Genomic DNA, 12579 nt, shown 5'->3' with positions numbered 1-12579 from the left:
TTCTCTGACGGATTAAAGGACTGGTTTCAGGCAGAGAGAAAATATTTGATTTAGGAGAGACATGTGGAAATTAGTTTGACTCTATTAAAAGTTAATAAAGAGAAAACAGGAGCCTTTACGAATTTTATGCCCAAAGTAATGGAAACTCTAGGTCCTCCTGCCATTTTTGCTAAGTCTTCTATTGGAAACCTCGGAGTATGTTTTAACTCTGCCTTCACGTTGGATGCTGCCATTAAATTTCTGCTTTGCTCTTGTTTTTGCCACTAAGCAATCTTACCAAGTTATGCTCCATTGTTTTTACACTGTGAACTGTAAGTTGTTGCTCGTGCCTTTATTTAATCAAATCTGTACCCACATCAAATGATTTTATTTTTGGCTTACTAACATGGAAGCTTGCCTGTAAGGGTTTCTTCACTTGTTTCGAGGAACCCAGTGATAAAATGGTTTAACATCTTCCCTCTACACCAATTTAAAGTGGCAGTTTAAAGAGAAACAAAAAAGTAATCCATGGCAATGTAACTATGATTTAATGGCACTTTTCAAGTGTGACCCAGGCTGATAAAAGTTACTTATTTCCTGTAATTTGATTACATAGGCTTGATAACTAAGCGGGACGGTCTTGGACAAAAATAGATTAATTTAAAAAAAATCAAAGCAAAGATCAGATTGCATCGTGGCTTTAAAACTACAAATATTTAAATCCAAATTGAAGTAAAATTCAGAGTTTATTGTAATAATGGGAGGTTCCTCCGACAGGGGGCGGTAGAGTTCAGTAATCCGAGGCTGCCTGTTTTAGTTCTGGTTCTCTCCACCAATAGGAAGCTGCTGGGTTCAAAGTTGAAGGGTTAAATCCAATATGGCGGCTAACAAGCGGGTGTTGTATGTGGGTACGTTATGGCCGTTTTTGTTAAATTTTCGCTGTTTGAGTGTATGTAGCTTACGAGTTTACGACTGTATTATAAATCTGTATCGTAACAGTAATTCTGCGCATGTCAGGAACACGACAAAGACGCGCGAAAGCGAAGTTTAGCCCGAAAAATGAGCTCACGTTTAACCCGGCATGTAAATACTGTCCGTTATCCCAGCTCTCTACACTGTATTTGTTGAAAGTGTTTTTCCCTTTTTTGGAATGCGGATCTTAAAAATGCGTGTTTACGTCAGGTGGTTTAGCAGAAGAGGTGGATGAGAAGGTGCTCCATGCTGCCTTTATTCCCTTTGGAGACATCATCGACATCCAGATCCCGCTGGACTATGAAACGGGTAAGATCAGGACCGTTTTAACCACGATTAACAATAAACCCTGCAGCAGCACAAGATGAAAGTGTTGGCTTTGTCTTGTGCTTTACATTTTCAGAGAAGCACAGAGGTTTTGCATTCATCGAATTTGAGCTTGCAGAGGTGAGTCCGGCGTATACAGCCTACAGTGTGCTAATATTAGCCTATTAACGGTATTATGTAAACGATACAGCAGTGGAACAAGTATCGTTGGGTCATTCTATGTCAGGTCAGATTTTCCTGAAAAAAAATTCCAGGCAAAAATTTCTTTTTAATAATGATTATGCAAAATGTCAGGTCCCTGCTGTCATTAAAAATCTTACTAAAAATACTTAATGGGGATGAAGATAGGCAGCTGTTCCTCCGATATCATTTAAAAAACCTGTTATCTACAAAGCTAGATAACAGTCATGTCCTGGTGCTTTATATGCTGTGAGTTATGATAGAAACAAATAAAACACTGCTACTTTTTTTTTCCTCCTGGGTCCTTGTGCTTGTATGATCAGTTTTTTTAAGGGTCAAACATACTTGTCCCTCCAGTTCTTCCACTTCTTTGTACATTCTCTCACATCCACTCTGATAGTTTCAGCCATCATCCTCCAGGAATTTGCTTGACGGCGGCAGGCCACTCACAGTAGCTGTGGGCTGCATCGACCCCACATGTAGTTAGATTTTGTGGGAGCTGGACATCATGTTATGCTGTAGGTTAGGATGTAGGGTTTCAAAGGGGTTTGCAGTTATAATATTTCTCACTGAAGCATAAATCCCCAGTAAGGCACATAGTATCTTTAAGGCCAGGGTTCACATTAGGTGAATGGTTTTACACATATTACAAAAACACCTTTTCATTCATCTCGAGTGTGTAATTCCACAGGTATGACACTACCTACCAAATCCAAGTCATCGCTTTTAGGAAGAGGAAGTTTGTGTTCATATTATATCAAAAAAGTTTGATGTTCTCTCTCGTTTTTGAAATATCCATCTTTTTTTGTTGTTGTTGTTTTAATTTGATGAACTGAGGTAAAATGACCCAATCACAGATTATTTTATGCACATGATGATCTTGCTCTGTATACTTTTATTTAAATTAAAAATGACAATGTATTAAATCTTAATATGATCTTCCACTTCCTTGTTGAAGTAGTTTTGTTTGTTCTCTGGCGTGGCATCATCACTTAGTATTAACTTGGGTATTCGTCATTAATTAGCGTTCATCTGCATCTTGCCGTTTTAAGAGCTGGGAATTTACCAAAGTGAGTCATTTGAATGGTTATTGGTGACTTCAGGAGAAACATATTTCTGTCCTCATAACCTATTTACGGCTTCTTTCTCATCTTCTGCAGGATGCTGCAGCAGCTATTGATAACATGGTAAGTTTCTCATATAACTGCTAGACCAGAGACGTTATTCCCATTGAATAGCCAAAAAACAGCATCAAAAGAACCCTTTTACCTGTCCGGGGTGTACCCCGCCTCCCGCCCTATGACAACGGGGATAGTCCCCAACCCCACCACGACCCTAAATATTAGAAAGTCGTGGCACATGATTGAAAACACAGCAGTCACCTGATCATTTGTTTTCATTAAGTGTCATAAAGGACAGTCTAGTGTATCATCTGCTAAATTAGGTATTAAAGGAAGCACTGAAGCAGGTTTCCTTAGTAGTCTGAGATCTGGAGCAGCTCTTAGTATGGTTGTTATGCAGACACTCACAGATAACGTCACTCTGTTAAAAACCTTAATCTGCTTGATTATTGTTAAAATGTTTTTTTTATCCCTCTAGAATGAGTCTGAACTTTTTGGAAGGACTGTCCGCGTCAATATTGCCAAACCCATGAGAATCAAAGAAGGTTCTTCTCGACCAGGTGAATAACAAACATTTCATACATTTTGTTTGTCTCTTTAAAAAAAACAATAGCGGTTCAAACTTTAAGTCTTCCTTTCCTGCAGTGTGGTCGGATGATGACTGGTTGAAAAAGTTTTCTGGGAAGACCGTTGAAGAAGCTGAGGCAGAGGCAGCAGCTGGAGAAACACCCCAAACTACAGCTCAGGAGGTGAGAGGATTTCACTTCTAATCTGTGTCTCTGTGAGGTCTTCCCTTTATAAATCTGTTAAGATGTGAGGCGGTAATTTGTTCTTGCAGGGTGAGCCTCCGGCTAAAAAGGGCAGAGTAAATCCTCAGGTCTACATGGACATAAAGATCGGCAACAAGCCAGCAGGGAGACTGCGCTTCCTGCTCCGGGCTGACATTGTTCCCATGACAGCAGGTGTGTATGTGTATATGCTACAAATCCCAAATTTTTCCTCTTTTTTTGAACTGGTCTCCATGTGTGTAGAAAGAAACCTGTGTTATCTGTTAGAACAACTCTTCTCTTTAATTTTAGAGAACTTCCGCTGCTTGTGCACTCACGAAAAGGGCTTCGGCTACAAGGGCAGCAGCTTCCACCGCATCATCCCTCAGTTTATGTGCCAAGGAGGCGACTTCACCAACCACAACGGCACCGGCGGGAAGTCCATCTATGGCCGGAAGTTTGATGATGAAAACTTTGTCCTTAAACACACAGCTCCAGGTGAGCAGTCGTTTATACTGTTCTGAGAAGGTGCAGTGAAGCATGTCAACAAGGCTCCTGGTTTTTAGCTGATTCAATTCAATTCAATTTCTTTATTGTCCCACAAGGGGAAATTAGTTTAGCAGCAGGATATAAATAAACAGAACAATACTATAAAATAATAATGACAATAATAGTGATAGAAAGTCCAAGGACAGTTATTTGCCATTGAGGAGAGAAGATGCAGTGGGGATAAAAGAGACCTGGAGTCCTTTAGTTCTCCTCGGAGGTACTCTAAAACGACGGCCGGAAAGCAACAACTCAAACTCACTGTGAAGTGGTTGGTTCAAACAATTAATAATAGAATGAGCCTTTCTAAGCACATTTCTATTGTAAATGGCCAAAAGTCCATCTTGCCAGCGCCCTGAAATTTTGCTAGCAGTTTTTACCAGAAGTCCCAACCGATTCTTATTCTTCACCGTCAGGTTACCAAACCAGGCAGCGATACAAAAAGACATCACAGATTTGATAAAACTTCTATAAAACAAAGACAACATCTCGGATGAGACATTAAAAGATCTCATTTTCCTTAAAAAGAACAGTCTTTGTTGAACTTTTTTAGTAGTGGCATCAGCATGAGATTCAAAACACAGTTTATGGTCAAGTACCACACCTAGATATTTATAACTCTCAACGATCCCAATAACGGCAGTTTTAATGATAGTGGGTGATGAGCTATAAGAGGACTTCCTAAAATCAATAATCATGTCTTTAGTTTTTGACATATTAAGTGACAGGAAGGACTCATCACACCAATTCACAAAATCATCTACAACCTGTCCATGGCCTGACTCGTCCCCCACTAGAAGACTGACGATCACTGTGTCGTCAGCAAACTTCAGGATATGTCTGTTCGTGAAATTGCTGCGACACTCATTCGTGTACAGAATGACCAGAAGGGGAGAGAGGCAACAACCCTGGGGTGATCCAGTAGAGGAGGAGAGCACATCAGAAAAGACATGATTTACCCTCACGCATTGTGACCTATTAGTCAGAAAGTCTGTCACCCAGCCGACCAGACTAGTGTCAAGCTTGAAATGATTGTAAAGCCTGTCAGCAAGTAAGAGGGGTTGAATTGTATTAAATGCTGATGAAAAGTCAGCAAATAATAATCTTGCATGGGTGTGAGGGGCCTCAAGATGCTTATACAAGAGATGCAGGAGTGTGACAACAGCATCCTCCACACCTCTTCCTGCTCTATAGGCGAACTGGAAGGGGTCAAGATGGTGTTCAACCTGCATTAAAATCTCCTTCTTAATTATCTTCTCAAATGTCTTCATCACTAAAGAAGTCAGAGCCACAGGCCTAAAATCATTCAGTGCCTTAGGAGAACTGCCCTTAGCAACAGGAACAATCATAGCATGTTTCCAAATCTTAGGTACCGTCTGTAGCTCTAAAGAAAGTGAGAAGATATAGTGAAAAATCCCACTCAGCTGATCAGCACAAGTTCTCAGTACCTGTCCACAGATGTTGTCAGGTCCAGGACTCTTGCTTTTAGTGTGTCTAAAAAGATTATCTACCCCCCTCTCATCAATACAAATTGATGGGGGAGTGATAGTCTTTTCCCTCAGTGTGCTGGTCTGCCTAGAACAGTCAAAGTTCTCAAAACGAAGGTAAAAACTGTTAAGACTGTCTGCCAGATGTTTGTCAGAGGTAAACCCCTCTAAGGTAATATTACTTTTACCTTTCGTGTGTAGCCCTGCCATTGTTTTCATACCAAGCCAAGCTCTTTTGAGGTTGTTACTGCTGAGTTCTGCCTCAATCTTATTTCTATACCTCATCTTGGCAATCTTTATTGCAGCCCTCACCTCCTTCCTTAATATTCTCATAGTGGGAACGTCTCCCTCGTTGAAAGCAATTTTCCTTTTAAGAATCAGATCCTTAATATCTTTAGAGAGCCACGGTTTGTTATTAGGGAAAGTCTTAAATTCTCTGACTGGAACCACAGAGTCTTTGCAAAAAGAGATGTAGCTACACACCACATCGGTGAGTTCATCCAAATCAGAAGTGCTCTCTTGAAACAAGGACCAGTCAGTGCAATCAAAACACCCCTGAAGGGCAACACAACTGTCTTTTGTTCAGACATTAGTCCGCTTCACACAGGCCTTCTCCCTCCTAATCACAGATCTGTAAGCAGGGAGGAGATGAATAACATTGTGATCCGAAGAACCTAGCGCAGGTCCGGCCACAGACTTATATGCCCCCTTAATTGGTCCATAACACAAATCCAGCGTTTTGTTATTCCTTGTAGGACAAGTGACATATTGAAAGAAATTGTTCAGTGATTTCTTAAGATTACAATTGTTAAAATCACCAAGAATAAAATTAGGAGCATCCGGTGAGAGTCTCCAGATTTGTTAACACTGGAAAAATGGGTCTTTCAGTGTGAATCATTTCTTTTGTGATTTACGTCAGAAGCGCAACAAAAGACAAAGGTGTGTTGGCTCGTACTTCCTGTTCCTACGACCAGATTGGACACGCCAGCATTTTTGTTTCAAACCTGTGATTGCTAAAGCGTTGAAAAGCAACGTGGCATGACTGAAGAGCTGTTGCTGACATTTGGAATTCTTTGCATATGTAGCTGAAAACTCGTAAATCAAGTGAGGAAACACAAATAACTCGCTGACAGACTTGTGTCAAGAATTCAGTCACAGGTTAGCGAGTGTAACAGATCAGTCCATCCTCCAATCGCATTCACACGAGTCAAACAAGTGGGATTTTTCATGACAAACTTACTTTTCTCACCACTTTTCTCATACCATCGTAACTAAGAGCTGCTATAATAATCTTTTTATCTGACTTTTAATTAACACTTATTTAAACTAACACTACTGTCAATTACTATTTAACATAAATGGCACTAAGTGTAATTCTGGCACTTCAGGATTATTAGCCTGAAAACTACAGTAATGCCTTAACGAAGAATGAACCTTACTGGTGGATTTTTTGAACTTTACTGACGCAAAGGCTTTTTTAAAATTAGCGTTATAGATGAAATTGAGTTCTTTTTAAAGTAGTTTGCAGGCTACATGATTAACTATGTAGGCACAACCCACTCAACAAACTGACTAAAGGAAAGTAAATACTGGAATAGCTCACAGTTTGCAGTAACAAATCCTACATGGAAGACTCATCTCAGTGACAAACTCGATCTGTGATCACTTGAAACCTGGCAGGTGTGTTACTGTAATATTCGTAGTGCCACTTCTAATCTATAACTTTTTGTTACCTGCTGAGAGGCTAAAAATGTAACTTCAAGAGTCTTATATTTTTATTAGCGTGTTAATGTGCGCATTCCCTGTCATAACACAAAGAACGTTACCCAGCTATCATGGTGCTCTAGGTTTTTGTTTGGGTTATCAGCACTGCTATATGTAGGCAGGTTCTGCACAGAAGGCATGATTTTAGACTCATGACATAGAGATGACTGATAAATCATAATTTCTTCATCATTGTTATATGAACGTGCAGAACGAACATTGCAAAATCCACAGTGAATAAGAAAAGCTATTTTATTTACTCGTGGCATGTATTTACCCTCAGATTTTTGACCTCAGTAAAAGCATGTTTGAATTCTTTTACTTTTGTTGATTGAGTGGATCGAGGCTATTCAGCGTTTGGTGCTTATGCGAGCAGACTGGACCTGATAAAGAAGAACAATAGGCCTGTATAGCTAATACACACGTTTTATCATTGCAATACTGGTAATGTTATCACAGACTTTGTGCAGACATATTGTAACAACATATTTTCCACATTCAGTTGAATGTGGTGGGTGGCATGGTGGTTAGCACTGTTGCCGCACAGCAAGAAGGTCCTGAGTTCAATTCCACCATCAGGCCGGGGACTTTCTGTGTGGAGTTTGTATGTTCTCCCCGTGTTTGCGTGGGTTCTCTCTGGGTACTCAGGCTTCCTCCCACCAAAGACATGCACTTATTGGGGATAGGTTAATTGATTAATTTAAATTGCCCAAAGGTGTGAATGTGAGTGCGAATGGTTGTCTGTCCCTGTGTGTTAGCCCTGCGACAGCTGGGATAGGCTCCCGTGACCCTGAAAAAGGACAAGCGGAAGCGAATGGATGGAAAGAGTTGAAGCTAGTTTTATTGAAATGCTGCCAATTCACTAAAGCAGATCGTTTATGGTCTACGGTATTTGATCTAAACCCCCAAAATCTGATGATCCCCTGTGTGCAGCACCTGATGAAAGTGGAAAGGAATAACTACTTTTTAATAGGAAGCAACCTCGAGCAGAACTAGACTCAGGCAGGGCTGACTGACTAACTGTTGTCTCCTATGCACACAGGGCAACTCTCCATGGCGAACTCTGGGTCAAACACAAACGGCTCTCAGTTCTTCCTCACCACTGACAAAACGGACTGGTTGGATGGCAAACATGTGGTGTTTGGAGAGCTGGTGGAGGGGATGGATGTACTCAGGGCAATGGAGGTAAGGGTCAAAGCTGCAGTAGGAGTTTTCTTTATAATGGTGTTGGCTGTTTCACTTTGTAAAGGTTTTTGTTAAGAAAAAACTGTTCTTTTTCAATATACACCAGTATTTGTGCTCCATAAACCTGGGAATGCACCGGATGGGTGCACAGACCTCTCCAGCACAGTTTTGTTTCGCTTTTTCACGCCTTCATTTTGCATCTGGAGCGTTTCAGTGGTGGACCTTCTGTTTAGAAAATTCTCAGGAACAGCCCAGGTTGTGCAGCTTGGAGACAAAGTTAAGGAAGCGATGCTGAGATGTTTTGGACATGTGCAGAAGAGAGATGGTGGAGAGCAAAGGATGTTGAATATGGGGGTGGAATGTTCAGTATACTAGTATAAAAGCTCTCACAACATTCAGAACAGAATCGGACAACAACGCTTTCAAACGCGTGGCTCCCTGTTTCTGGAATGATCTGCAGAGACAGCTTGGACTACTGTGGCCCTGTAGATGTCACTTTTAAATCGTGGCTCAAGAGTTGGGAGTTCGCCTTGTAATCGGAAGGTTGCCGGTTCAAGTCCCGGCTTGGACACTCTCGGTCGTTGTGTCCTTGGGCAAGACACTTCACCCGTTGCTTACTGGTGGTGGTCAGAGGGCCCGGTGGCACCAGTGTCCGGCAGTCTCGCCTCTGTCAGTGCGCCCCAGGGTGGCTGTGGCTACAATGTAGCTGCCATCACCAGTGTGTGAATGGCTGGATGACTGAATGTGTGAAGCACTTTGGGGTCCTTAGGGACTAGTAAAGTGCTATACAAATACAGGCCATTTACCATTTAAAGGACTGACAGTGAACGATCGTGTCATGTCAGATAACTTGTTGTTGTTTTCTCTCTGCAGGCTCAGGGAACCAAAGACGGAAAGCCGAAGCAGAAAGTGATCATCTCGGACTGTGGAGAGTATGTGTGAATAAAAAGCACTGTGTGTGTGTGTGTGCGTGTGTGTGTGTGTAAGCGGCACATGTCTGAGAGCAAGATGACCTTTTGCTGTTTTGTACTTTGAAACCAGATCTTCTGCCATGTAAATATTTCAATAAACTCATTTTATAATGAAACATGTTTCTTTGATTGTCTTATCTGCTTACCTATTCAAAGCTCCACAGTGAAGGCCATTTTTTGCACATATTTACTGTTGTATGGTTTTGCAAGGTTACAGGGACCTAATATGCTTCGTAATTTTATTCTTGCATGATTCAAATAATCCCAATTAATCTTAACCTGGGTTTTAGTGCAACTCACTTAAAGACCATCCTCCCTTTAAAGCTCGCTTCCTCCGTTTGGCTGCCCCTCACAAAAGTAGAGAGGGGCCGGTTCCAATCCAGGAATATCTAATGTGAACTGCAAAATATAAAGCAAAGAGTAATATGCAAATTAGGCATAATATACTTAAATAAATCTAACTCTAATGTAAAGACATTTAGAACAAGAATGAAAGTAGACGTTTGGCGTTACAGAAAATTTTAATGTTGAAATGACTTTTGTTCGGGAAACGTTATTTAGCGAATATGCAGATAAAAAAAACTGCAAATTAGCACAAACGTGCAGCAGACAGTGTAAATAGACATATGCATTCTTTCAGTTTACCTTAACTTGTGCCTGTTGCCTGTCTCTGCTTAAGCTTGTTGTTTCCCAGCTGAACAGGATCCACCACATCATTGATTTTTAATTAGTCTTCTAAAAAATAACAGCGAGGAGGAAAAAAAGTTGCATCGGAATTATTGTTGCATATTTCAAAGCAGCCAAAATAACTCCCCATGACTGAACACGTTCTAGGTGGAGCAGTTATTTCACCTGAACACACTGAGCTCGAGGCAGACGAGCGACTCCGCCCCTTCCACTCCCATCCTGTCGGGAAATGTTCCGAGAGTGTCATCGGAGAGGTTCGTCCAAACTCCGCTCCTGCGCTCCGACTTTGAACCGCGACATCTGGGTTTAAACTGTGAGTATTCACAGACATGTGTAAAGGAGTTGCTCAGATATTAAAGCGAGTTTGTTTCAGTGGATTTTTAGTGCTTGTTGTCTACTTTGGTTTGCGCTATTACGCGTTAACTGTTAAAACTGTGTGAAGTGGAAAGGCTGGTTTGACTTGACGGATTGAGACTCCGCACGCAGATGATTGCCAAAGTCAGACATTTTGCAACTGAAAACACACTGTATACGTTTTTAGTCTCTTTTCTGCTCGCGTTACACGGATTTGTGTATTTCACTGTCGCCCCAAATCCGTGTAAACACGCAAACGTGTACGGTTATGACCCAGCTCCTCCACACTTTGTTTCTTCTCCCTTTTTATGCATTTGTGATTCGACTGCGTTTTCTTCTTGTTTCAGGCTAGTTCATCCCTCACGTTGGTCTGTTCCACCAACGGCTGCCTCTCTCTTCCATCAGCAGCAAGAGAAGACAGACTGTGAACAAAAGTCATCATGAATTGGGTAGTTCTCCAGGGCCTCCTCAGCGGAGTGAACAAATACTCCACAGCCTTCGGCAGAGTTTGGCTCTCGGTTGTTTTTCTCTTCAGAATTATGGTGTTTGTGGTGGCAGCAGAAAAGGTGTGGGGAGATGAACAGAAAGACTTCACATGCAACACAAATCAGCCCGGCTGCCATAATGTCTGCTTTGACCACTTCTTCCCCGTCTCCCATGTGCGCCTGTGGGCCCTCCAGCTTATCTTCGTCACCTGCCCCTCATTCCTGGTGGTGATGCACGTCGCCTACAGGGAGGACCGAGAACGGAAAAATCAGCTAAAGTATGGCGAGAACTGCAAGCGTCTCTACCCAAACACGGGCAAGAAGCGTGGAGGCCTGTGGTGGACCTATATCCTGACTTTGGTCTTCAAAATAGGCGTGGACGCCACCTTCATCTTCCTCGTTTACCACATGTACGAGGGCTACAGCTTCCCCAGTCTCATTAAGTGTGCACAGGTTCCCTGCCCCAACACGGTGGATTGCTTCATCTCTCGGCCTACTGAGAAAAGAATCTTCACCATCTTCATGGTGGTCACCAGCTTGGCCTGCATCCTCCTCTCCTTTTTTGAAATCCTCTACCTAGTCGGAAAACGCTGCCATGAGTTTCTCAGCTCAGCCCATCACTCTCGTCAGGTCATCACCCACTCAATGTCCAGCGGAAGCAAACTGATGGAGGCAAACGCTCTAAAGTCAGCGGAACAAGGCACCACTGAAAAGAAGTCGTACTATGTCGTCGTATCTTGAGATACTGAGAACATTACACAGACTTTATGAAAAAGACATGGGAAAGCAAAGCTGTCTCTCGCCATTCTACAGCAACTTCCTTAAAAGACTTGACAGAAGATTTTTCTTCTTCTCAGAGACTGAACTGCAGTGTAGTTTATTCTATATGGTTTTAAAAGTTTAAATTCTGCACTCCTCTCTGCTGTAGGGACTTATTTTACAGTTTACATTTCTTTAGCCCTTGCAGAGAATAAAAAACAATTTGTGCAAAGCGGTGTCCAACTGAGCCTTGAGATCAAATACATGAGTCACTCGCTGGTTTGGCGAGTAAGGTTTTACAAACACATGTGGTTTGTGTGTAAGATTTTCCTTCTGCTCTTGCCCAGCCTCAAGATGTTTGGTTCAAACTGTGTGCAGTCTTTCCCTCTGACTCAGACACTCAGTGTGTCAGACTCTTGGTGAACTGTATTTTTCATTATTTATCAAAAGGTTGGAAAGTTGCTGCATTTTACTTTCTGTATTTCCTGTGTACATGCAGTAGAGAACAAAGAGCAGTCAGTGATATCAGGGTGTTTATATTTCACTGTACTGAGATGCAGTTTTGTTGTGATTATTTTTCATTAAAGATTATAATTTTGCATTTTGAGTGTGTTTTTATTAGTGCAGGGTTGAGTCCTAGAGGTCCACACACTGCAGCATATACTGTATTAACTTCAGAATGAGAGCTGTAGTTCCAGTAAACAGATTCCCATGCAGAACAATGTAAAGCAGGCGGCCTGTCCAGAAAAGGATTAGAGGTTCTGTGGTTGGACTAAGGCGTCAGACTTTCTTCTCTTGTTTTCTTCCTTCATCCGTGTGTTTCATAAGGCCCTCTCTCATTGGCTGCACAAATTGCTTTGTTGCCATGAGCAGCGCCCTCATAACTTTTTACAGTTGATTGGTACTTTAAAACGGGCAGAGCAGGAACCTCCCACTCCTCGGTTTGTTTCATCCCTGCTGACGTGTGGATCCACCCAGCACAGGAATTTGCTATT

At 41.8% G+C, this 12579-nt stretch overlaps 2 protein-coding genes across 3 annotated transcripts; both read left to right on the top strand.

The window, feature by feature from the left end:
* The first annotated feature begins 820 nt into the window (after positions 1–820).
* ppie (peptidylprolyl isomerase E (cyclophilin E)) lies at positions 821–9403 on the top strand. 2 transcript variants are annotated; one of them, XM_085441084.1, is made up of 10 exons: positions 821–887; positions 1162–1260; positions 1355–1398; positions 2619–2645; positions 3058–3139; positions 3225–3328; positions 3418–3541; positions 3659–3844; positions 8186–8328; positions 9202–9403. In XM_085441084.1, the coding sequence occupies exons 1-10, from the start codon at positions 857–859 to the stop codon at positions 9268–9270; spliced, it is 909 nt and encodes a 302-aa protein (XP_085297210.1). In that variant the 5' UTR covers positions 821–856; the 3' UTR covers positions 9271–9403. The 2 variants fall into 2 exon arrangements, with proteins under 2 accessions (XP_085297210.1, XP_085297209.1); XM_085441083.1 differs by lacking the exon at positions 821–887 and adding an exon at positions 904–1062.
* Positions 9404–10191: 788 nt separating this feature from the next.
* On the top strand, positions 10192–12185 carry gjb10 (gap junction protein beta 10). The gene is made up of 2 exons (XM_085441820.1): positions 10192–10299; positions 10688–12185. Exon 2 carries the CDS (start codon positions 10781–10783, stop codon positions 11564–11566), a length of 786 nt encoding a protein of 261 aa, XP_085297946.1. The 5' UTR covers positions 10192–10299; positions 10688–10780; the 3' UTR covers positions 11567–12185.
* Positions 12186–12579: the final 394 nt, after the last annotated feature.

Source organism: Copadichromis virginalis, linkage group LG19 (genome assembly GCF_057382275.1).
Source record: "Copadichromis virginalis isolate Kocher_CV1m ecotype Utaka linkage group LG19, C_Virginalis_male_GT1.1, whole genome shotgun sequence".
NCBI classification, from domain to species: Eukaryota; Metazoa; Chordata; class Actinopteri; order Cichliformes; family Cichlidae; genus Copadichromis; species Copadichromis virginalis.
This window is presented reverse-complemented; position numbering and strand designations above follow the sequence as displayed.